General features: G+C 52.1%; 1 protein-coding gene across 1 annotated transcript in view; it reads left to right on the top strand.

The window, feature by feature from the left end:
• The first annotated feature begins 1,949 nt into the window (after window positions 1-1,949).
• The window catches only part of FGF11 (fibroblast growth factor 11), a 55,469-nt gene continuing 31,366 nt past the window's right edge, over window positions 1,950-26,052 (top strand). The window contains exon 1 of the mRNA XM_081835819.1: window positions 1,950-2,345. Coding sequence (XP_081691945.1) covers window positions 2,153-2,345 — 193 coding nt within the window. The 5' untranslated portion in view covers window positions 1,950-2,152. The remainder of the gene's footprint in view (window positions 2,346-26,052) is intronic.

The raw sequence follows: 26,052 nt of genomic DNA, 5'->3' as shown, positions 1-26,052 counted from the left end.
TGACACGGACCCGCCGCCGCCGCCGTGGCTACCTTACCGTCAATACCCCAGCCCAGGCAGCAGCAAGAAGAAGCTGGCAGCGGCGGCAGGTTAGGGGTTAGGGGGCGCAAATTCCTTGCCTTGCCCCGGGTTAGGGGGCGCAAATTACTTGCCTTGCCCCGGGTTAGGGGGCACAAATTACTTGCCTTGCCCCGGGTTAGGGGGCGCAAATTACTTGCCTTGCCCCGGGTTAGGGGGCGCAAATTACTTGCCTTGCCCCGGGTTAGGGGGTGCAAATTACTTGCCTTGCCCCGGGTGCTGACAACCCACGCTACGCCGCTGCATGCTCAGATTCCCCTTTGTTGTTTGAGATGGTTTCCCTCTGTCCGAAAGGTGTACTGACCCCACCTAGGCGCTGTCTCGGCCGAGGCATTAATTCATCCCCCCAAACAACCCTCAGGTCACCCCAGGAGTCAGGATTTGAACCCTGGTTTCCCCCTGGTTCTAGTAACCCGACACTCTAAGCACCAACCCCCCCAACCCCCGTTGCCCGCATCTAACACGCATTTAAAGCTTCCCTTGTGTAACCCTGGGAATTATAGCTCCCTGAAAGGTAAACTACAGCAGCTTCCAGGATTCTGGGGAGGAGAGAAGCCAAGCGCGCTCTACACGTGTTCCAAACGCGCTTTCAATCCGCGGTGCGGATGCGACCCTCCGCTAGGGGGGCGCCCGCTCCTCTCCTATAGGGGAATGGGAGACGCGTTGCATCGCCTGCAGGGGGCGCTGCTGGCAATCGCGCGCTGACCCACATGGGATACGCCGCCCGGCGGTGCAATGGGGGTTGGGGGGGGGCTGAGTCCTTGCACGACCCCCTCCCACCCCAAGACCCCGTATTGAGCCAGGGACACCCCCCCCGCCTCCAAGGACCCTTCCCAAAGTCAGCGCGACCCTTGCGGAGATTTTCTTCCCATGACTCATTACATTCCCACCCGGAGCTTCACCCCACGGCGGGGGGGGGCGAGGGAAACCCTTTTGGGGTGTCCCCCCGTGTCTCCCCCCCATTAAACCCACCCACCCCCGTAACGATGCGCGTCCAAACCCCAGACCCTCCATCCCCCCGTCTCCAATCGCTACGGATTAATTTCAATTAATTCTTCTTTGGGGGGGGGACGCTCCCGGCTTCCTTCCGCAGACAGAAAGGGGCGTCTCTTCCCCCCCCCCATCCATGCCCCAGGAGTGGAAGACGGACCCCCCCAAATATATATCAAAAGACACCTTTATATGGGGAGGGGGCTGTCTGCCCCTCCTCCCTGGACGATAAAGACTTTCTCTTGTTCCACGCCCCCCCCCGCACGCCCAAGGGTGCCTAACAGACTGGGGCACTATCTCGCCCCCCCCCCCGAGCTTTGTCACGGGTGTGTGACAGATTCCCTCTCTCCCTCCCTCCCCCACCCCTCCCTTTTCTGCTCTCTTCTCCTCCGTCTATCCCTTAACACACCCAGATCAACTCCCCAACCCCCCCCCCCACCTCGATCCAGGAGATCTCTCGCTTTCTTTCTCTCTCTGCCCACCCCCTGGGCTTCTCCCTCCCTCCCTCCCTCCCTCCACACATAATTAACCTCTGAAGCTCTGAAGGACACCGGGGTCTCCTCCCCGCCCCCCCCCTCCATCCATCCATCCCTCCCTCCCTCCCTCCAAGCGCAGCGGAAGCCGGGATGGAGACGGCACTCCGGCGAAGGCGGCGGCGGCGAGGGATCCGTCATGGGATCCACTCCTAGCACGAGAGGGAGAGCCAGCCGTCGGCAGAGACCCCCCTCTCTTTCGGAGGGGGGCGCCCTTTTCCCGGGGCTGCCCCGGAGGAGGGAGGCGATCTCCACCTTGGAGTCACCCTAAAAAGAAGAGGAAGAGATACCCAGTTTTTTTCCCCCTTTTTTGGGGGGGGGAACCGCTGGCGGGGCTCGAACCCGCCGCCGCCGCCCCGTCGGATTGACAGCCGCGCCGTCCGGCCGGAGAGCGGCGGGATCCGCAGCGCATCTTCGCCGGGACGCCTTGACCTGGGAGGGCGTGGAAGGAGAGGAGGGGGGGAGAGAGAGAGAGAGAGGAGGGGGCGCCCCCCTCGCCCCCCCAAACCCCCTCGCCCCCTTAGTCCTGCTCGCCTCCGGATGGGGCAGGCATGGCCGCCTTAGCCAGCTCCTTGATCCGGCAGAAACGGGAGATCCGCGACCCGGTGGCCAGCCGGCCCGTCTCCACGCAGAGGAAGGTTTGCCCTCGAGGGACCAAGTCTTTATGCCAGAAGCAACTGCTCATTTTAATCTCCAAAGTCAGACTGTGCGGGGGGAGAAAGGGGCGGCTGGAGAAAACGCCCGGTAAGTCGCCCCCCTCCCCACTTTACACCACCCCCCTCCATCCCCTTGTGAAGAGGGGGTCCCGGATCCTGGATCTCTCCGGAGGAGGGGTGGGCAGGCACGAGGTGGGTCCTGGGTTGTGGCTCAGCCAGGGAGCGACTGCTCCGAGTGCAGAAGGAGAGCTTCTGCCGGCTCCTGGAGAGCTTCTGCCGGCCAGTCCTGAGCTATCCGGTCCTGTCTTGCCTGGGTCTTAAGGGGGAGCCATGAGGTCTAGACTCTTGGTTTGTAAATGAATGTAGCTGGGCGGCGGAGCAGCTGCTTGGAGTGTAGAAGGTGGCAGGGTTCGGTCAGATCCTGGCTTCAAATCCTGGAGAGACGCTGCCGGCCAGTGATGGGAATGTTGAACTGGCTGGGCCAAGGTTCTGGATAGGTGTGTGGTGCAAATGCCTTCGAAACACGCCAATCACGGCCTGCTGTGTTTGGAGTGTGTTCTTCCGCCCCAAAGCCCTGCAGTGACAGGACCCTCGCTCCCCAAAATTTGTTGGGGTGTGAGTTATCTGCACACTGCAGTGCCTGGAGGTCAACAGCAGGGGGCGCCGTCCCATTGTGGTTAATGCAGACCGCTTGCGAGGGGAGGGATTCCGTTTCCAGGGGGTCCACAGGACTGGGCGGTACCCCAAATATATATATATTCCGGGGTCAACGGCTTCACACGTTTGTTGTAAATATGGATAGTCCTTTGTGAGTTGCAGGGCTCTGGGTTCAACAGCAGGAGGCGCTGTTTTCAACCTTGCGCTTCCATGGGTCTCCTGCAGGGGGCGTTGGTTATGCGGCTTGACTGAAGCGTTGTCTCCTCTGGGTCAGCAGTAGGGGGCGCCGTTCTGCAATGGGGTGATCTTCTGTTTCTGCGATATCTTGGATAACTGTGGGACTCATTGCTGCAGGGAAAAGCCTGTTCAGTCTCTTGAGCACTAGAAACTTAGGTTAAAAAGGCACATATCGAATGTATAAACCCACAAATTTCAGACGCACCCTGGAGGGGCTTCTATGGAGTGGGGTGCCCGGTGCCCCCTGTTGGCTGAAAATGTTATTAAAGTACAAATTTATTTTACTTTTAACTGGTCCATCTGAACCTGGAAATAAATAGCAGGCAAGTTTATACCGTACAGACGCCTGGGACAGTGGAATGTGTGAAGGAGTCCCTGCAAAGGTGGGCGGGTAATTTTGAAGAAATAAATAATTTTGGCGCTGGTTTTTGCAGCTTAAACTTCGTCAAACTTTTTCCTACTGGGAAATGTTTTGGCTTCTGTTGTCGAGTCTTCGGAAGAATCAATCTTTTAGTTCGTCTTCCCTGCCTGAGGAAAGTTAGCAAGCTTTTGAATCCGTAGTAACAATTATTTGCAGCCGTTTCTGGGGCTGTGGCCAGGCCTGTCACCAAGTCCGGGCCTTTAAACCTCAGCGGTGGGGGGAATCGCCGTATTCCAGTCCCCACCCGCTCTAACCAGCCTGACCAATGGTCAGGGCTGTGGTCCAAAAATGTCTCCCTGAAACCATCTGTCTGAAATATGATGGGGCAATGTCCAGAGACTTAGAGCTGAGAATTCCTGAGTTTGCAGCACTCTGCGCATGTTCAGAGGCCCTGTCCGGCTCTTTGATCAAGGCGCCTGGTTTGAGGGCTGAACGGCAGGACCCGGTGTGTGGAAATCCGAACAAACGAGCCGCGATGCTCTGTAGAATACGGAACGACGCCCTGTTTGGGTTTTTACGGCTTTTGGAAAAAGATAGCCCATTAATTTTAAAGGTCTCTAAACGAAACCGCAGCTGGCGAGTCCTGGAATCCGAGGGTTTATCACGCCCAAATGTGAAATCCTATATTTGCTTAGTCTCAAAACGCTACCTAATTGTGCTGGGATAGGGAATTATAATGAAGGCTTATTATTAGCCGAAGTGGTCGTGTCTGTATAGATCTCTTGCTCCTGGCCTGTTCAGGAAAGGATGCCGACCCCCAGGCAGGGGGCAAGGGGAGGCAGGCTGTCTTCCCTAGTGGCTACAGCAGGCGGCTGCAGTCCTTAATTTCTACCTGTATTTCAAAAGCTGAAGAAGAGGAATGAAGCCACCGGGCTGGATGTGGAAAGGGTCTGTAATGGGCTCGGTGGCAGACCCTGAATTCCACACTCGGATGGTGCTGGGTTCAAATCCTGACAGCAGTTCCAGATAGGGCTGCCTGTAGAGGACCCCCCCCCCCGTGGTCTTAACTTAGGACCAGGTCGCTTCCTAGGCCAGCCAGTGGCAAAGCAAAAGATTTGGGTGGCAAGCTCTGCATTGCAGAGGGCCAGACTGAATGATCTCAGGGGCCAGGGGCCTGATCCGTCTCCTTGCCTCGCCCCCTATTTCCAGGTTGTACTAAACGTTATTGATCCGGGTTCCTGGGCCTGATGGGAAGGGTGGCCCCTCACTCGACACGCAAAAGCTCTGCATGGATTCTGCTTTCCGCTAAAGCGAATTATTCTGCGTTTTAGACGTTGTGGGAAGGAAGGAGGAAAACGCCCGAAAGTTTGAGAATCACAAAACGGCCTCAGAAGTGAGTTGAATGGGACTTCCTTCCAGGCAAATAGTTGAGCAGGAATTTGACGCTTGAGATGGTTTAAGGCTGTGTTGTTTAGCAGTTCCCCCAAAACCTCGTTCCCTCGAGGGAGTTTCTCAGTCATGGTGGCCTCTGAAGAAAAGCCTCGAGGATCCTTGTCCACATTAATGGACGCGCCACCGAGAGCGCTCCATCCTTCAAAATCTGCGTGCCCTGGTGACCCCTAGTTTGCGGTGTTTCCTGGGTGCCTTAGGGGCAGCGGAGTGGGGGTCGCTGGGGTGTTTGCACCCCTTCTCCCCGGCTCAGGGTGCAAAAATCTCCCCTGGAAAAGGATATTAGAAATCGCAAAATGGAACCGCAGAGCTAAGCGAAGAGATCTGACCCCGCAGAGGACTATCTCTTCCATCCTTCTACTCTGTTTCGCAGAGCTGTGCCCCTGTTTCGATGCCCGTGGGGCTGTGCCAGCGGCGAGGGTCCGCCTGGCTGGGACACCCCATGGATACCTTGGGCCGCAACCTGCCGTTTCCCCCAAAGAATATAGACTTTTCTCTATGGAAAGGGCCGGGTTCCTGTGGCCGTTTTCCACACACGCCCCACCCAGCAGTACACATTTGACAAGTCACTGCGTTCCTCTTTGGAAACGGGTGGATTTCAAAAGACAACACAGAGAAGAGACAGAAAGAGAAAGAGAGAAAGAAAGAGAGAGGGGTATTTTATGGGGAATTGCAACAGCCGAATAGGAAACAGAATCTCTGTCTCCCCTCCGCCACCCTGAAGCCCCCTCCCCTCTCGCCAATTTTGTCCTTCAAATGTCTTGGCGAATGACAGAGTGACAGGCGATGCAGGCCTCCACATCCAGGAACCGCGGATCTCTCCGTGGAACTTTGTGGGAGACGAGCGTCTTGTTTTTCTCATTATCTTTCTTCCTTTAAAAGGTGTTTGTTCTTCGTTTAATCGCACGCCTTGTATCTTAAAACCTTTGCACCCATCTTCGAGACCCGTAAGGAGCCTTCGCGTAACTCGTAATTAAAACAAGAGTTAAAACCACAAAGAGGGATTAATTTTTCAAAAGGACAGCCAGCCGCGCAGCAGACATTTTGCAAAAAAATGGGAAAGGGTTATTATTACTAATTGCTTGCCCTTCACCCCCAAAGTCCCAGGGTATTAACGCTCAATATTAGACACCGTTTAATATTGGGTCTTAAAAACGTGCACCTTGGGTGTCGAAAGCCGGCGTAAAGATGCGTATCCTAGCAGGAATCAAAGAATTGTGGGATTGTAGGATTGGAAGGGAAACCAGGGGTTGTCTATTCTAACCCTCTGCATTGCAGAAATCTCAACTAGATCATACATGACAGGCGGGCCGTCTAATCTCTGCTTAAAAACCTCCGACGAAGGAGAGACCATCATCTCCCGAGGGAGACCGTTCCACTGTCAAGTTGTTCTTACCGTCAGAAAGTTATTCCTGATATTTAGCTGGAATCTCCTTCTTGTGACTTGAATCCACTGGTTCGGGTCCTAGCCTCCATGTGACAGTCCGTGAGATATTTGAAGATGCTAACCAGTCTCCACTTTAGCAGGCTAAAGGTAAAGGGACCCCTGACCATTAGGTCCAGTTGTGGCCGACTCTGGGGTTGCGGCGCTCATCTCACTTTACTGGCTAAGGGAGCCGGCGTACAGCTTCCGGGTCATGTGGCCAGCAGGACTAAGCCGCTTCTGGTGAACCAGAGCAGCGCACGGAAACGCCGTTTAGCTTCCTGCCAGAGTGGTACCTATTTATCTACTTGCACTTTGACATGCTTTTGAACTGCTAGGTTGGCAGGAGCTGGGACTGAGCAACAGGAGCTCACCCCGTCACGGGGATTCGAACCGCCGACCTTCTGATCGGCAAGTCCTAGGCTCTGTGGTTTAACCCACAGCGCCATCTAATTCCTTCAACTGTTCTTCATATGGCTTGGTTTCCAGACCTTTCATCATCTTGGTCGCCCTCCTCTCTGTGTTCCATCTTGTTGACACCCTTCTTAAATTGGGGTGCCCAGAACTGGACACTGTATTCCAAGTGTGATCTGACCAAGGCAGAAGAAGGGGGACATTTCCGAGCACAATTCAAAGTGTTGGTGCTGACCTTGAAAGCCCTACATGGCCTCAAAGGCCCAGTAGACCTGAAGGAGCATCTCCACCCCCATCGTTCTGCCTGGACACTGAGGTCCAGCTCCAAGGGCCTTCTGGCGGTTCCCTCCCTGCGAGAAGTGAGGTTACAGGGAACCAGGCACAGGGCCTTCTCGGTGGTGGCGCCCGCCCTGTGGAACGCCCTCCCACCAGATGTCAAAGAGAACAACAACTACCAGACTTTTAGAAGACATCTGAAGGCAGCCCTGCTCAGGGAAGCTTTTAATGTTTGATGCATTGCTATTTTAATATTTTGTTGAAAGCTGCCCAGAGTGGCTGGGGAAACCCAGCCAGATGGGCGGGGTATAAATAATAAATTATTATTATTATTATCATTATTATTATTTCTCTTGATCTAGACACCAGACTTCTCATCATGCTGCCTAGAATAGCCTTTTTTGCTGCTGCATCAGACTGTGGACTCATGTTAAGCTTGTGGTCCTCCAAGACCCCTAGATCCTTTTCACATGTACTGATAGTAAGCCAGGTGTCCCCAATCCTATATTTGTGCATATTTGTTATCAGTGTAAACAGGACTCTGTTTTTGCACAGCCGCACACCACTTTTAGCTGTTCTCTGAGAGGTGGAAGAGGCGAGGACATTTTGGGATCAAGTCCGAAACCAGGATGGCTCCTGTAATTCTGGAACTGTCCCAGGAAAATCGGGACACTTGGAGCATGAGTAGGCAAACTAAGGTCCGGGGGCCGGATCCGGCCCAATCGCCTTCTAAATCCGGCCCGCGGACAGTCCGGGAATTAGTGTGTTTTTACATGAGTAGAATGTGTCCTTTTATTTCAAATGAATCTCTGGGTTATTTGTGGAGCCTGCCTGGTGTTTTCACATGAGTAGAATGTGCGCTTTTATTTAAAATGCATCTCTGGGTTATTTGTGGGGCATAGGAATTCGTTCACCCCCCCAAAAAAAATATAGTCTGGCCCTCCACAAGGTCTGTGGGACGGTGGACCAGCCCCCTGCTGAAAAAGTTTGCTGAGCCCTGACTTGGAGGGCGTGCAAGTCACTAGTCCTCATTGGCTGCAAAGATGTGCTTGATAAGACGTAGGCAATAGCTTGCTAAAACCCAACCACAGGTTGCTGGAATCAGATTCCCAGTGGGAAGGAACAGTTCCTGGCCTTTATACCCATATAAGAACATGAAAAGCACCTGCCTATTATTTTTTTATCTCGTATTTTTGTGTGGCGAACTGGTCTGAGATCTGCGGGCAAAGGACGGTGTACAAAATTTAATAAATGAGCAAAATTCATACTGAGCTCAGGAGCATGTGGGGTTTTGCAGAAACGAAAAATTTAAACGAGGGGGCGGTCTCTGCCCCATCAGGCTTACAGTCTGAAAAGCAGCACAAGGGAGACCTTAGAGGCAAAGGGAGGTGGAGGTCAGTGATGGAGCCGAGAGAGGAAAAGTGGTTATTTCAACTACCAAGATGACCAAGGGCCTGGAAACTAAGCCTGATGAGGAACAGTTGAAGGCGCTGGGGACGTTTAGCCAGGAAAAGAGGAGACCGAGAGGAGATCTGAGAGCCACCTTCAAATATCTCCAGGGCTTTCGCATGGAAGAGGCAGCGAGCTTGTTTTCTCCTGCTCGGGAGGGTAGGACTCGAACCCGTGGCTGCAAGTTACAAGGAAGGAGATTCTGATTCAACATTAGGAAGAACTTTCTGACAGTAAGAGCTGTTCGGCCGTGGAACGAGATTATGGTCTCTCCTTCCCTGAAGGTTTTTTAAGCCGTCTGTCATGGATGCTTCGGCTGAGATTCCTGCATTGCTTGGCGTTGGACTGGATGACCCTCGGGGTCCCTTTCAACTCTTAAGATTCTATGATACATGTGTATTTTTGGGTGGGTGTGTATATATGATTCTGCCTCTGCCAGTTGTGGGGAGGGCTCAGAGGCCGTGCAGGCACCCCCATCCAGCCTTGGGACTTCTCCGCCCCTTCCTGAACCTGCGGAAGAGGCTGGGCTTCAGAATTCGCACTCAGTACCAGATTCAGAGTGCTATGGGCAAACCGAGGTGGTGCAGAATTGAGACGGTCCAGTCTTGGCCTCGGACAGGGTGCCAGACAGTGGTACCTCGGGTTAAGAACTTAATTCGTTCCGGAGGTCTGTTCTTAACCTGAGGCACCACTTTAGCTAATGGGGCCTCCTGCTGCCACCACCACACAATTTCTGTTCTCATCCTGAAGCAACCCAGTCATACCTCGGGTTACAGACGCTTTCGGGTTGCGCACTGCGCCAAACCCGGAAGTACCGAAACTGGTTACTTCCAGGTTTCGGCGCATGCGGAGAAGCGCTAAATTGTGCTTTGCACATGTGCAGAAGCGCCGAATCGCAACCCACGCATGCGCAGACGCGGCGCTGCGAGTTGCGAATGTGCTTCCCGCATGGATCACGTTTGCAACCCGAGCGTCCATTGTACTGTTTCTGGGTTAGCGGCGTCTGTAACCTGAAGCGTCTGTAACCCGAGGTACCACTGTCTTAAAAATAAAATAATATCACTGAATAATAATAATAATAATAATAATAATAGTAATAATAGAATCTGTGAGAGTGATCAGGGACATACCGGAGAGTAAATCCTATTGAACTCAGTGGGACTTAAACACTTAGGATTGCAGTGCAAGGCTGCTCAGTCTTTACCCAGTTACCTGGGAGTAAACGCCATTGAATACAGTGGTGCTTACTTCTGAGTAGAGAGCGTGAGGCTCCATTTGCAAGAAAGGAATAATAAACGTTCCACGGTGTTTCCTATTAAAATAGGCTGGCTGCGGAAGCATTGCAATTAAAGAATTTGAAGCAGATTGCTGGCCTTTTCCTTCAAAAGGGCTTCATATGCCAACTTCGTTTGGTGCACGGATTTTATTTTCGGAATAAACAGGAGTCTGCTTTTGCATCTAAAGAGAGAGAGAGAGCGCAAAGGCTTCTGTTTCCATAAAGGACAGGATAATTTGTGTGTCTCCATCACTTTTAATCGAGACGTGGAAGGGAGGGAACAGGAGAAGCGGGGGAAATTGTGGGATCAGATCGGAAAACGGACACAGCTTCTGCAATCCCAGGACCGTCCCTGGAAAATCGGGACATTTGGACTGCAATCAGTTCGCCCCTGTGGCTGCAAACACCCAAGTCTGTGTCGTGCTACAGGGGAAAGATGACTTCTTTTCTGCCCTATGGCAGAAAGAGAAACACAACAAAACTGCCTCTATTTGTTGTTGTTGTTGTTGTTGAGTCATTTAGTCGTGTCCGCCTCTTCGTGACCCCATGGACCAGAGCACGCCAGGCACTCCTGTCTTCCACTGCCTCCTGCAGTTTGGTCAAACTCATGCTGGTAGCTTCGAAAACACTATCCAACCATCTCGTCCTCTGTCGCCCCCTTCTCCTTGTGCCCTCCATCTTTCCCAACATCAGGGTCTTTTCCAGGGAGTCTTCTCTTCTCATGAGGTGGCCAAAGTCTTGGAGCCTCAGCTTCAGGATCTGTCCTTCCAGTGAGCACTCAGGGCTGATTTCCTTCCGAATGGAGAGGTTTGATCTTCTTGCAGTCCATGGGACTCTCAAGAGTCTCCTCCAGCACCAGAATTCAAAAGCATCCATTCTTCGGCCATCAGCCTTCTTTATGGTCCAGCTCTCACTTCCATACATCACTACTGGGAAAACTATACGGACCTTTGTCGGCAAGGTGATATCTCTGCTTTTTAAGATGCTGTCTAGGTTTGTCATCGCCTTTCTCCCAAGAAGCAGGCGTCTCTTAATTTCATGGCTGCTGTCACCATCCGCAGTGATCATGGAGCCCAAGAAAGTAAAATCTCTTAGCTGGCTGCTAACCTGTGTCCCTGTTTTGACCTCAATCTTTTTGCCTTGGGGGTGTTGCATTGAACTTTCTCAGGAATCTCCAGAGGTGGGTCAAGGCAGGCATTTTCTCTGCAGGGGGAGGGCTGAAGCTCGGAGCCTCTGCTTTGCATGCACAGAAAGTCCGGAGTTCAAATCCCACCGCTCAAATTCCAGGCAAGGCTGGAGAGACCAAAAATCCTGCAGTGCTGACTTAGCAGAGGGCCAATGGCCTGATTCTCGACATGAGGCCCTTTCGAAAGCAGCTGTTGATAAAAAAAACATGAGATCTAGTATCTTGGGCTGTCGCTCATCCGCTCAGCATGCAGAAAGCCCTCGGGACGAAGCAGCGTAGTTTGCTCTGTAGCGCATGTGGGTGCCGGATTCGAATTGCAGGAAAAGAGATTGCAGCTAAACTTTAGAAGTAATTATTATTATTATTATTATTATTATTATTATTATTATTATTTATTATTATTATTATTTATACCCCGCCCATCTGGCTGGGTTTCCCCAGCCACTCTGGGCGGCTTCCAACAGAACACTAAAATACAATAACCTATTAAACAGGGCTGCCTTCAGATGTCTTCTAAAAGTTTGGTAGTTCTTTTTCTCTTTGACATCTGGTGGGAGGGCGTTCTACAGGGCGGGCGCCACCACCGAGAAGGCCCTCTGCCTGGTTCCCTGTAACTTGGCTTCTCACAGGGAGAGAACCACCAGAAGGCCCTCGGAGCTGGACCTCAGTGTCCGGGCTGAACGATGGGGGTGGAGACGCTCCTTCAGGTCTACTGGGCCTTTGAGGCCGTTTAGGGCTTTCAATGTCAGCACCAACATTTTGAATTTTGCTCGGAAACATCCTAGAAGCCAATGCAGGTCTTTCAGGACTGGTGTTATGTGGTGTCGGCGGCCACTCCCAGTCCCCAGTCTAGCTGCCACATTCTGGATTAGTTGTAGTTTCCGGGTCACCTTCAAAGGTAGCCCCACATAGAGCGCATTGCAGTAGTCCAAGCAGGAGATAACCAGAGCATGAACCACTCTGTCAAGACAGTCTGTGGACAGGAAGGGTCTCATTCTGCGTACCAGATGGAGCTGGCAGACAGCTGCCCTGGACACAGATTTGACCTGTGCCTCCATGGAGATCTGTGAGTCCAAAATGACTCCCAGGCTGCGCACCTGGTCCTTCAGGGGCACAGTTGCCCCATTCAGGACCAGGGAGTCCTCCACACCTGCCCGCCTCCTGTCCCCCCAAAACAGTACTTCTGTCTTGTCAGGATTCAACCTCAACCTGTTAGCCGCCATCCATCCTCCAACCGCCTCCAGACACTCACACAGGACCTTCACCGCCTTCACTGGTTCTGATTTGAAAGAGAGGTAGAGCTGGGTAGATTTCAGAGCATCAGAGCTGTGGAACAGACTCCTCAGAAGGTGGTGGTCTTTGGGTTGCCACCTGTCAGCGATTCCTGCGATAACTGCATTGCTGGGGGCGGGTCAGACTAGATGACCCTCGGGTCCCCTTCCGACCCGTAGGGTTCTGTGATTGTGTGAAAGCAAAGGTACTTTGCAGTGCACTGCCCCCTGCAATTCCCCGCTTTACGGGAATCTAAAATATTCTGCCGGACCCTTCTGTGTTTTCTGGTGCGCCTTTAAGCAGCCAACATGGGCATGTTTGGCACATGAAATGGCTCAGGGACAGGCTGCCGCCATGTAAATGGGAACGGATGTGGAGTAAGACCCTCCGTCGATGAGTAATATGTCTCGGAGTGGGAGGCGTCAGTTCTGGAGTGTGACAATCGGGGTGTTACAAGCCTTTCCTTCTTTTAATTTGCTAAATCTTGCAAGCGTGTGGGGACGAAGAAGGCTGCCGAGAGAGAGAGGGGGGAGTCTGTTCTGCAGCAGCGCCAACCAGGAAAGAGGGTTCTGGGTTCGAATCACTTTCAGTCGAGGCTGTGTGTTATTTTTTAAATGTTTATGAGGTGGTTTATTTATTTTTTCCAGAAATTTTATTAGTTTTCACAATATTATATATATATATATATATATATATATATATATAATAATATTTATTAAAAATTTTCAAATATAACAGAAAAGAAAAACATCCAAATATAAGGCCTTATTTTCAATGTCATCTTTCCAGGACTTCCCCTCCCCTCCCCCTCTTGTATTCCAATTCTTTCAAATAAATTCAGCAAATTCTTACCCCAAGTTTTAAAATTATTATCATTAACCCAATTTAAAAAATATTTTCCCATCCCCTAAAATCGACCTGTTCCCTTCCACGAGTTCCCCTCTTTAATATACAATACAGATTAACATAAAAAAAATAGAAAAAAGAATAAAATGTAATTTAACACTTTCCCGGTTGCGTTCCCAGTGTCCGTCAATGTCTACTGTCGTCCTGGAGCTCCCACATCTAAGCCATAGTCCTTCACCAGTCCGCTTTGCCGTCTTTTTAATAGTCTTTGCCGTCTTTTGGTCATCTTTGATTTTGAATGTCCAATCTTGAAAGGGGTCTATCTTCCAACTTTGTCCAGTTCTTATTATTCTTGTTATTCTTGTTGTTCTCTCTTCTCCTCTTCCCCCCCCCCCCCTGCTCTCCTGCACAAATGTTCTAATTCCAAAAAGCTTGTAATTCCTCTACAGAGGCTTTGTTATTCAGGAACAAAACATTACGTCAAGTCCCTTCCATTCTTCAATAGATAAATCTATTGTCTCCTTTAGTGTGTAGACCTCTGTAGACAAAATAGTGTTCCATTTCTGCAGTTTCCCAGGAGATAAAAAGTCCGATTCAAATTCCATGCCAGCAATACTTGTAATGACCCACAGCTCCTCTAGAGGGATTATAATAACTCAGTTTCCTTCCCGATCGCACCCACCAGTCAAAGTAACTTATTATTCCTTGTTTTAAACAGTTTATATCCAATTTATAACAGATGTAACCAGCAAAGTCCTCGTAACAAAGTTCTCTTTTTGTTCTTCAGTTTTGGCAGCTCCTTTGACAGCTGTCAAAACCTCTATTTCTCCTCTCCCGGCGCTCTCACGGATCGCTCCCGGGGTTTTTCGGGGGGGGGGGGGTTGTATTTTAATTCACATTCCACTTTTCTCCTCCAGCCCAGCTTATAATTTTCCATCGCGAAATTAATAACTTTATCAAAAAAAAAGGTTGCACTCGATCTTAGTTGTCAAATCCTTTGCTTTAGCTCCTCTACAACAGGGGGGAGGCTGACTTCCTTTTTGCACCTCCCCTGCTCGCTCCGAATTTAAGAAAAAATTTGTTCCCCTTTTTAATCCAAGTTCCAATTACTCACGGGTTATTCTTTAAAGTCCAGATTTTCAATGGAAGAAGTCAGCGCTCTCCGCCAAATGGCATGCGGCTTCACTCGGCAGGGGAAGCGGAGGACTCACAGCACCACCACCCCCTGTCACCCGCTCCGTAGCCTTTAAAAAGGCTCCTTCGCGTGGTCGGGGGGGGGCGCAAACGGTGCCCGCCGAGTCACCATGCCCATGGGTTTCAGCGCCCATGGTTTTTGAGGGTCCCCGCGTCGCCGGCGCGGTAAAACCCAGCCCCTGCCGAGCAGGCTCCCTCCGGAGCTCGGAGGGAGTCCGCCATTCGGCGATGGCGCCAACCCGGAAGTCCAGTTTTCACAATATTATAAACAAACAAACACACAAGACAAACAAACACAAATCATAGCCTCATTGAAAATCACAGTTATTAACTTTCTTAAGTGACTTCCTCGCTTCCCTTTGGTTGAATTTCATTGCATGTCCTTTTAACGCTTTTCCAAATCCCAATTTTTATAAAATTTAACTGAAGCATTAACATCCTTAGATCGTCACCTTATGGAATTAAACATATTAACTCATCACTTAACATAAATAAAATCCTTAGCCCATTAAGTATCTGCAAGCTGTTTTCAGTTAGTTTAACTTAGCAAATTTAACTAAATAATCATTAACTTTATCCCATTCTTCCTGATACTCCTCCTCCTTCTGAATCCTAGAATCCTAGAATCCTAGAGTTGGAAGAGACCCCAAGGGCCCTCGAGTCCAACCCCCTGCCAAGCAGGAAACACCATCAGAGCACTCCTGACATATGGTTGTCAAGCCTCTGCTTAAAGACCTCCAAAGAAGGAGACTCCACCACACTCCTTGGCAGCAAATTCCACGGACAAACAGCTCTTACTGTCAGGAAGTTCTTCCTAATGTTTAGGTGGAATCTTCTTTCTTGTAGTTTGGAACCATTGCTCCGTGTCCGCTTCTCTGGAGCAGCAGAAAACAACCTTTCTCCCTCCTCTATGTGACATCCTTTTATATATTTGAACATGGCTATCCTATCACCCCTTAACCTCCTCTTCTCCAGGCTAAACATGCCCAGCTCCCTTAGCCGTTCCTCATAAGGCATCGTTTCCAGGCCTTGGACCATTTTGGTTGCCCTCCTCTGGACCCGTTCCAGTTTGTCAGTGTCCTTCTTGAACTGTGGTGCCCAGAACTGGACACAGTACTCCAGGTGAGGTCTGACCAGAGCAGAATACAGTGGCACTATTACTTCCCTTGAATTTGTGCTTTAATTTAAAATGCATCTCTGGGTTATTTGTGGGGCATAGGAATTTGTTCATTATTATTTTTCGAAATGTAGTCCGGCTCCCCACAAGGTCTGAGGGACAGTGGACCGGCCCCCTGTTGAAAACGTTTGCTGACCCCTGCTCTATCCCAACTAGAAATAACGAAATAACGACAGTCTGGAAGGGCAGGAGAAACTGCGCTTGGAGATGTGCTTTTATTCTATCTCACTGGTTCTTGGGAAGGAAATTGGGACCATTCCTAGAGTTTAGATGGACAGAAAGACCAGCTCTCACTGTCAGGAAGTTCTTCCTAATGTTTAGGTGGAATCTTCTTTCTTGTAGTTTGGATCCATTGCTCCGTGTCCGCTTCTCTGGAGCAGCAGAAAACAACCTTTCTCCCTCCTCTATGTGACATCCTTTTATATATTTGAACATGGCTATCGTATCACCCCTTAACCTCCTCTTCTCCAGGCTAAACATGCCCAGCTCCCTTAGCCATTCCTCATAAGGCATCGTTTCCAGGCCTTTGACCATTTTGGTTGCCCTCCTCTGGACATGTTCAAGTTTGTCAGTGTCCTTCTTGAACTTCTGGTCGCGGACTATTCCGGTCCGTTTAGCTGGGAGGTAGAAAACCTGTAATGATCTCGTTTTGCATTTATATCCTGCCTTTTTCTCATCCGAGGAGCTCAAGGTAGCGCAACTGGCTCTTGCCTTCTTCCCTTCATCCCAGAAACAACCTTGCGAGGTAGGATAGGCTGAGAGAAGGCCATGGCTGGCCCCCAAGCTTCGTGGCTGAGTGTGGATCTGAACCCTGGTCTCTCTCCCAGGTCTTAGGCCGACGCTCTAACCACTACACCACCGCTGCCTCTCGTACCAGGAACCTTTTATTCCTTCAGTTCATCTTAGGGTACGGGGCAAGGCGAACCCACAGCACCCAATGCAGATTTAAAGCACATGAGCTATCCTAGTTTCCCCCCCCTTCCCCATTTGACCCTCACAACGACCCTGTGAGGTCGGTTAGGCTGAGAGACTGTGATCTTCATGGCTGAGGATTCGAATCCTGGTCTCTCCCAGGGTTCCTGGCTACCCAACTCTGGCTCTCTGTGTGGACCTGCCCGCATTGGGCACTGAATGAAGCTCACGATCTTTCTCCGTGCAGGATTCGAATTCGGGACCCAGCCTCCGTTCGGGGCGCAGAACCTCCTCCTTAACCCAACCTTCCCTCTTGAGTTGTTTCTCGCCCACTCAAAGGGAAAACGGGGGCATCAGAAGATCGGAAGATCCTTTCGCTAGATCAGGCCGGCAGCCCATCTGGCCCTCATCCTGTTATCGCAGCGGCCGACCAGCTGCCTCAGTAGGAAGCCAGAGAGCAGGACACGGACGCAACAGAGTGCTCTGCCCACCTGTGATGTTCAGCAACCGGTATTTAGAGGCACAATCATAGCCCTAAAGGAAGGAGCGCAGGAGCCGGGCTCCAGGACACCTGGGTCCCCTTCTTCGCTCAGCCTGGGCCGAATTTGCAATGTTATCTGATCTGGCGGCGCCGGGAACAGAGGGGGGTGTTTGGGCCTCTCTCATGAAAGAACTTAGAAGCCCAACTTTACTGGGCTGCTTTTGAAACTGGGGGGAGCATAGTTGAGCCGTGGAACTCCCCGACTCATGAAGCGGTTGGGGCTGCCAACTTGGACGGCTTTAAAAGAGGGTCAGACAAACTCTCAGAGGGGAAGAGGGCTACGGTTGGATGGCTACGCTCTGCCTCCGCAGTCGGAGGCAGCGATGCTGGAAACCGCTGGAAGGGAGAGCGTTGGTTGCAGGTTTGAATCCCGGCTGCGGGTTTTCCACTGGGTTGGGCACTGTGAGAACAGGATGCTGGGCTAGATGGGCCGTTGGCCTGATGCAGCAGGACTCTTCTTTGTTCGGATGAACAGACAGCCCTTCCTTCCTTCCTTCCTTCCTTCCTTCTCCTCCCTCCCTCCCTCCTTCCTTCCTCCTTCCTTCCTTCCTTCCTTCCTTCCTTCCTTCCTTCTCCCCCCTCCCCCCTCCCTCCCTCCCTCCCTCCTTCCTTCCCTCCTCCCTCCCTCCCTCCCTCCTTCCTTCCTTCCTTCCTTCCTTCCTTCCTTCCTTCCTTCTCCCCCCTCCCCTCCCCTCCCTCCCTCCCTCCCTCCTTCCCTCCTTCCTTCCTTCCTTCCTTCCTTCCTTCCTTCCTTCCTTCTCCCCCCTCCCTCCCTCCCTCCCTCCCTCCTTCCTTTCTTCCTTCCTTCCTTCTCCCCCCTCCCCCTCCCTCCCTCCCTCCCTCCCTCCTTCCTTCCTTCCTTCCTTCCTTCTTTCCTTCCTTCCTTCCTTCCTTCCTTCCTCCTTCCTTCCTTCCTTCCTTCCTTCTTTCCTTCTTTCCTTCTTTCCTTCCTTCCTCCTTCCTTCCTTCCTTCCTTCCTTCCTCCCTCCCTCCCTCCCTCCCTCCCTCCTTCCTTCCTTCCTTCCTTCCTTCCTTCCTTCCTTCCTTCTCCCTCCCTCCCTCCTTCCTTCCTTCCTTCCTTCCTTCCTTCCTTCCTTCCTTCCTTCCTTCTCCCTCCCTCCCTCCTTCCTTCCTCTTCCTTCCTTCCTTCTTTCCTTCCTTCCTTCCTTCCTTCCTTCCTTCCTTCCTTCCTTCCTTGAGAGCAGTCACAATTTCCCAATTTCTCTTCTGAAAAACTCTTCCTCACATTTGCAAGTTCCTGGCTCCAACTCACATCCGATGCCTATTTTCTCTGCATGTGTGAAAAGGTCATTTCTCTTCCGTATTGAGTTCGCCGGGACAAAATGTACTCTGGCTTGAGACTTTAGGAAAATTATGCATTATAGTTGTAGAATCGTAGGCCAAGGGGTCGCCTAGCCTCACCCCCAGCAATGCAGGAATCTTATTTAAGTTGATTAAAGCCACATTTGAACATCCTTTTAGTGGGCAGTTATTTGCGATCCTCCTTTCAAAACTATTTGCACCTGGAAAAATCTTTTGCGTGGGCACACTGATACATCCCTGCAATGCCTTTTCAAACTGCACACGTTCTGGTTCATTTTGTGATTTAGCGCTGTGTTTTTTTGCTGCGGCGCAAGAATGCCGATAGCGTCGGCGGCGCATCGCGGGGCGATTGCTAAAGCGGAACGATGTGCAGACCGCCCAGCGTAAATGCGGTATAAACCCAGCACTAATGCGCTTTTATTGCATCAGGGACATGTTGCAGAATAGAGGAGGGGTCAGCAAACTTTTCCAGCAGGGGGCCGGTCCACTGACCCTCAGACCTTGTGGGGGGCTGGACTATAATTTGGAGGGGGGGGAAACAAATTCCTATGCCCCACAAATAACCCAAAGATGCATTTTAAATAAAAGGACACATTCTACTCATGTAAAAACACGCTGATTCCCGGACCGTCCATGGGCCGGATTGAGAAGGCAATTGGGCCAGATCCGGACCTTAGTTTGCCTACCCATGGAATAGACCCCTAGAGGCATAGGTGTAGGGGGGGGGGACCCAAATCGGCCACAGACTATGGTAGGAGAGAAACAACCCCCCCCCCCGAAATTTTGTAGAGCTGCTACAAGTCAGTGTGGGCAATACTGACTTATTAACATTATGTCCATATTAGTCTATGTTCCGGCATCTCAAGCAAAAGGCCATGGGCTCAGGGCCGGCTCATCTGCATTGCCTGAATCCCAGGTAGGGCTGGATGGTGCCAGCCCGTGCAGACAACACACAGCTAGCTCTGGAGGGTAGGACTCGAACCAATGGCTTCAAGCTACGAGAAAGGAGGTTACAACTCAACGTACGGGGAAAACCTTCTGGCAGTGAGCGCTGTTGCGCGCCTCCCTCCTTAGAGGTTTCTAAGCTGAGGTCTGTCGTGGATGCATTAGCAGGGGTTCGGCTGGATGACCTCCCGGGGTCCCTTCTGACTCTAGATGGCTCTGGAATCAGCTCTCAAGAAGGGACCACAGCCGCCACAGCTTGGACCTGCGGGGTTTAGGCAAATACCCGGAGGTGAGCGCTCGATTGCCCCCCATGTCAAGACGCAGTCTACCTGCGGGTCTCCGCGGCGGCAAGGCAAGGTTGGCAGGGGTTGCGTGGGCTGCCCACTGTCAGAGATAATAATAATAGTAATAATTTATTATTTGTACCCCGCCCATCTGGCTGGGTTTCCCCAGCCACTCTGGGTGGCTTCCACAGAGACCAAAATACACAAAAATGTCACACATTAAAAACTTCCCTAAGATGTCTTCTGAATGTCAGGTAGTTGTTTATCGCTTTGACATCTGATGGGAGGGCGTCCCACAGGGCGGGCGCCACCACCGAGAAGGCCCTCTGCCTGGTTCCCTATAGCTTTCTTCTTGCAAAGAGGGAACCGCCAAAAGGCCCTCGGCGCTGGACCTCAGTGTCCGGGCAGAATGATGGGGGTGGAGATGCTCCTTCAGGTATACTGGGCCTTTGAGGCCGTTTAGGGCTTTAAAGGTCAACACCAACACTTTGAATTGTGCTCGGAAACGTCCTGGGAGCCAATGTAGGTCTTTTAAGACCAGTGTTATGTGGTCTCCCAGTCCCCAGTCTAGCTGCCGCATTCTGGATTAGTTGTAGTTTCCGAGTCACCTTCAAAGGTAGCCCCAAGTAGAGCGCATTGCTGTAGTCTAAGCGGGAGACAACCAGAGCATGCACCACTCTGGAGAGACAGTCTGCGGGCAGGAAGGGTCTCATCCTGCATACCAGGTGGAGCTGGCAGACAGCTGCCCTGGACACAGAACTGACCTGCGCCTCCATGGACAGCGGTGAGTCCAAAATGACTCCCAGGCTGCACACCTGGTCCTTCAGGGGCACAGTTGCCCCATTCAGGACCAGGGAGTCCCCCACACCTGCCCGCCTCCCGTACTTCTGTCTTGTCAGGATTCAACCTCAATCCATTAGCCGCCATCCATCCTCCAACCGCCTCCAGGCACTCACACAGGACCTTCACCGCCTTCACTGGTTCTGATTTGAAAGAGATGTAGACCTGGGTATCATTATTGATGGACACCGTGTCCAAACCCCCTGATGATCTCTCCCAGCGGCTGCATGTGGATGTTGAAAAGCATGGGGGAGAGGAGGGAACCCTGAGGCACCCCACAAGTGAGAGCCCAGGGGTCTGAACACTCATCCCCCACCACCACGTTCTGGACACGGCCCAGGAGGAAGGAGTGGAACCACCGTATGACAGTGCCCCCAGCTCCCAGCCCCTCTAGACGGTCCAGAAGGAGACAGGATCCCGGGCTTCCCCGTCCTTTGGTGCGATGCTCGCAATAATAAACTCCCTGCCCTCTCTATCTGCAACTCCCTGCCCGCCCGCAGCACCGAGTCTCTTGTGCCCCCCTTGAGTACTTGGCCTGCAGCACGTGCCAGCTTCAAGCTGGCACCCAGAACATCTCTCTGCTTGCCTCGCCTCGCCTCCTCTCCCTTCCTGATTTCTTGGCGCCCGGCCTGCACCTCATTACCCTGTGGTGTCCTTGCAGCTGGCAGAACAACGTTGGCCGTGGGAGCCGGCCAAAAACTCAGCCCCGCAGACTCTCTCTCTCTGCCACCCTCGGCCCACAACACCCAGATTTTCCCTCTGCATATTACACCCCCAAAAAACCAACCCTATAGCAACCTAAAACCGAGCCCCGCAAAACCTGATTTCCTGGCAAATGGAGAGCGACTGTTTTGAAGCGCCTTCCTCATTCCTGCGCATTGTAAGCTCCCTGGGGCAGAGACTTTGGCGTTGTCGCGTGAGTACGGCCGCAACTGGGTCAGATCCGGGTTCATTCAGCACGCGGGTATCCGATTTTGTTTCCGTTCTCTGGGGTTGTCGGGGTCAACCACCAAAGCGATCGTCTGTGGCTCATTGGGGTGGGGTGGGGACAGCTGCTTGGAGTGTAGAAGGTTCAGTTCCGCAGGATTCGAACACAAGAGCCAACTCCTGCGGTTTCCAGCAACTGGGATTTGGAAGCATGGCTTGCCCCCGACCGTGAGGGCAGAGTGTGGCCATCATGCCTAGTGGTCATCTCTCCAGCAGCGTGAAACCCTGGAGAGCCTTTGCTGCCAGCCAGTGTGAACAAGCAGGCCAGGGGTTCAACAGAAACTGGATGGTTTGTCCTGCCTGGGATTCATTTGCTGCGATTCCTGAATACATGGGGTTGGTTTGGATGACCCTCAGGAGTCCCGACCCACTGTACAATTCTAGGATTCCACAAGCATTCGCCAGCCGCCAGCGGCCTTCTGCATATATAGAGTTCAGCTGGGTTGGAAGGGAGAATCTGCAAGCTGTCTCCACCACAAGCGAAACCCCCGTTCTCCCTTCTTCTGCTCTTCCTTGGGGAGCACAATTTCTTGGTTCTGCCCTTCTCCACGTACCCACAGCCCCTGTCTCCTTTTCAAAGAATTTTAGAGCTGAAAGGGGCCTCCAGAGGTCATCCAGTCCAGCCCCCTCCAGCCCCCTCGAGCCACAGCCCGAGAAGCCCCTGACAGATGGCCACCCAATCTCTGCTTAAAGGAGAGCATGCCATCTTCAACGGTCAACGCCATGTTCATTCAGAATCTCTTTCTTTGTCATTTGAACCCCTTAAAGTTTGGGTCCTCCCAGGACAGTAGCAAACCATCTCTCTCCTCTTTCCGTGGGGAAGCCCTCCAGATCTTTGAGGGTGGCTCTCGCAGCCCCCGTAGGGACGCGGGTGGCGCTGTGGGTTAAACCACAGAGCCTAGGACTTGCCGATCGGAAGGTCGGCGGTTCGAATCCCCGCGACGGGGTGAGCTCCCGTTGCTCGGTCCTTGCTCCCGCCAATCTAGCAGTTTGAAAGCACACCAGTGCAAGTAGATGAATAGGTACCGCTCCGGCAGGAAGGTAAACGGCGTTTCCGTGCGCTGCTCTGGTTCGCCAGAAGCGGCTTAGTCCTGCTGGCCACATGATCTGGAAGCTGTACGCCGGCTTCCTCGGCCAATAAAGCGAGATGAGCGCCGCAACCCCAGAGTCGGCCATGACTGGACCTAATGGTCAGGGGTCTGTTTATCTTTACAGTGGTACCTCAGGTTACAGACGCTTCAGGTTACAGATTCCCCTATCCCAGAAATAGTGCTTCAGGTGTCAAGTCGAAAGGATACGTTCAGACATTATATTTGGAACATTGTGACAACTATACAGTGGTACCTTGGGTTACTTCAGGTTACATATGCTTCAGGTTACAGACTCTGCTAACACAGAAATAGTATCTCGGGTTAAGAACTTTACTTCAGGATGAGAACAGAAATCGTGCTCTGGCGGGGCAGCGGCAGCAGGAGGCCCCATTAGCTAAAGTGGTGCTTCAGGTTAAGAACAGTTTCAGTTTAAGTATGGACCTCCGGAACGAATTAAGTACTTAACCCAAGGTACAACTGTACCTCACAACCGAGCGAGGGACCACGCAACCGAGCGAGGGACAAATGTCCCCCGTTTTTCATTGCCCAACAAGTGAGCCGGCCCCTTGTCGGTCAGGGGCACCTTCTGAAAAACCCCAGGCCTTCGAGCTGGTGGAAGTGCTTGAGGAAACGCCACAAAAGCACGTCCAAAGACCAGGGCAGGTCTCGTCTGGGGTGGGGGTGGGAAAGAGGAACCCCCCCCCCTAGCTGCGGTTCCTTCCCAGCTCTGCGGTCAGGCTGGGGGAACCACCCTCCAGGCCCGAGGGCTCCCGAGAGGGTATCCGTTTCCACCTCGCGGGCACTTTCCCGACTTCCTCATCGGGGAAAGCGATCTGTTTGGAGGCGTCTAAAAAAAGGGACGCGGTTTTTATTGCCAGGAATAAATATATTTATGGAGGCTTGGAGGGAACCGCCGCGGTGCTCCCTCGCTGGGTTTTTATTTGGGAACTTATTCGGAGATTGGGATATAAACATGATGGATGCCTCTCTCGGCGGCGGGTGCCAAATTTCCCGGACGGTGTGGCTTAGGCGTGGCCCACCAGCCGCGGCTGGGCTGCCCTACCCCATTGCAAAAGTCTTCCCTCTTTATCTTTCAGTTGGGGGCACACACACCCCACTGCCCTCCCCACAAGGTCAGCCCAGACGCCTCTCCTGCCCCCCTCTCACCTTAGCAACAAACTCACCCCCCCATCCCTGAAACAGGCCATGGGAACCAGATCTCAACCTCATTTCTTCATCCTCCCATCTCTCTCCCCTTGCATGCTCCAGGCTCGCTGCAAAGCCAGCCAGGGCTATTATAATAAATTAAATCCATTTAAATATATCTGCATACATTATGGGAAGAAGGGAGCTTTGCAAAGCTGTTGGAATAAGTGGGGGGGGGGGAGAGACGACCCCGCGTCTGTGTATTTAAGAACCGTCTGCTTGTAGGAAGAGCGGAAGGGAATAATTATCCGGATAAATTTATTCCCCTGGTTTCTTCCTTCCTTTCTACTGCACGCTATATATTTCCGTCCTCAGTCCTGATTGGAAAAGATCTCTGCCCCCAATGCTACGTCCTGGATGTGGGGCCCAGGCTCCGTCCCAAATCTCTATAGTAACACCCCATCTCTTCCCTTAATGTCCCGAATGTGATAGCCGCGCTCCCAGATCGCCCAAAATTCTAGTCTTCATGGGCCTCTCTGATCCCACCTTGCTCCCTGGATCTGTGCGCCCCCCCAACAAAACCCACAAACCCTTCTGAACCCCTTGATTTTACATCCTAACATCACAGAACCTGCCACTGTGCCCCACAATATCTCCAGCATCTCATCTGTTTTCAGATCCCTAAATTCTCAGCTTTGAACGACACACCCCGCTCCCCCAAATCACAGCCTGTTTGATACGTCCGTCCACAACGGCCCCCCCTCCCGGTTCCGCCTTGCTGACCCCCCAAGAAACCAATCTCCTGGGGGCCAATCACGCCTCCCCACCCAAACCCCGCTAGCTCCCTTTTCCGTGGCATTTCCCTGCATCGGCCAAATGACCTTTGGGGGTCCCTACAATTCTAGGATTCTGTGATCGAGGGTCCCCACAGACCCTTTTTTATGCAGGAGCTAGATAGCTGTCCACTGGGGAATCTCCGTCTGTACTTCCTGCATTGCAGCGGGTTGGGCTGGATGACCTTTGGGGGACCCACTACCAACCCCCAAACCATATGACACATACACACACACACACACACACACCGGGCTGCAAAGCTTTCCCCCGCACCCTGAATTTGCAGCCCGTCGCAATACCAGCCCCCTATCCCAGGCCAAATCTCAGACCCCCGTCCTTTTGCTTCCCCTGGAAAATACCCTAACTCCCTTTTCCGCCTCCCCCCCAAATCGCCTAGGGATTTCTCCCTCCCGCCTCCTCTGATCAGGAACACCTCTGCATCTGCGTAACCTTGTGGATTCCTCCTCTCTCTCCCTCTCCCTCTCTCTGCAGATGCGGAGGGAGAGCGAGGGAGTGTGACAAGGGAGAAGAAGGAAGGAGAGAAGAGGTGAGACAGGCAGGCAGGAACCGCCTGGGTGTGTGTGGGCCCAATATTCTGCACCTACAATGTCGGTGGCAATGGAAAAGGCTTGCCAGACAGACACCCCAGGGCTGGGGGTTTCACCTGCCCCCCTCCAAGGCTGAGGGGCTCGATTCTCCAGAAGGGGCCACGAGATTATCTTTAATTTTTTGACCACTATCGTTCTCCCACGCAGCACCAATCTCTGAGCGAATCCCACTTTCTTGGGGTTCGGTTTCCCTCAGGACAAAGGTCAACGGAGACCGTAGTGTCTTTAGGCTATACGGTTTGTGCATCAGCACATATATACAACCCGAGCCTAAGGTGCAGGGGTTCGCGGCGTTGGCACCCCCAAAAAAGATCTCGCCTCTCTGTCATTCTCAGTTTTAGGTCCAGCACAGAGCAAGCAGGTCTCTGTGTCTCCAGCTCCCAGCCTGGTTTCTGGCTCAATTTGCACTCAGAACTCAGGCTGTTGCTCTGGGAGAGGGGGCTGGGGAAAAGGCCTGGTGGGACCCCTCACCTATTTGCAGCTCTGGCAAGCTGGATCGTTCTTTTTGGGTGCTGAGGAGATTACCTGAGTGTCGTCTTACAAAGAAACTACCATATTTTTTGCTCTATAAGACTCACCTTTTCCCTCCTAAAAAGTAAAGGGAAATGTGTGTGCGTCTTATGGAGCGAATGCAGGCTGCGCAGCTATCCCAGAAACCAGAACAGCAAGAGGGATCGCTGCTTTCACTGCACAGCGATCCCTCTTGCTGTTCTGGCTTCTGAGATTCAGAATATTTTTTTTCTTGTTTTCCTCCTCCAAAAACTAGGTGCGTCTTGTGGTCTAGTGCATCTTATAGAGCGAAAAATACGGTAGATCAGCGATAGAATCCTCTCTTGGATTCTAACCTTTGCTGGGTACAGAAAAGGGACTCTGGGCATCATCCAGACTGACCCCGCCTCAAACCAATAACAGTTCAGCAGACTGGGGGTGCACCTTATAAGCTTCAGCCCAGGTTGGAAATGATAGCATTTCTGGGGTGTCCTCCCATTTTCCCAATTAACCTCCGTCTCCAAAGCTCCATAGTGGGAATGAATTGAATGGCACACTTTCAGCGATGGGGGTAAATG

Source organism: Podarcis erhardii, assembly GCF_964252035.2.
Source record: "Podarcis erhardii genome assembly, chromosome: 13".
NCBI classification, from domain to species: Eukaryota; Metazoa; Chordata; class Lepidosauria; order Squamata; family Lacertidae; genus Podarcis; species Podarcis erhardii.
Note: the sequence above shows the minus strand (reverse complement) of the source record. Positions and strands in the feature narration are given on the sequence as shown.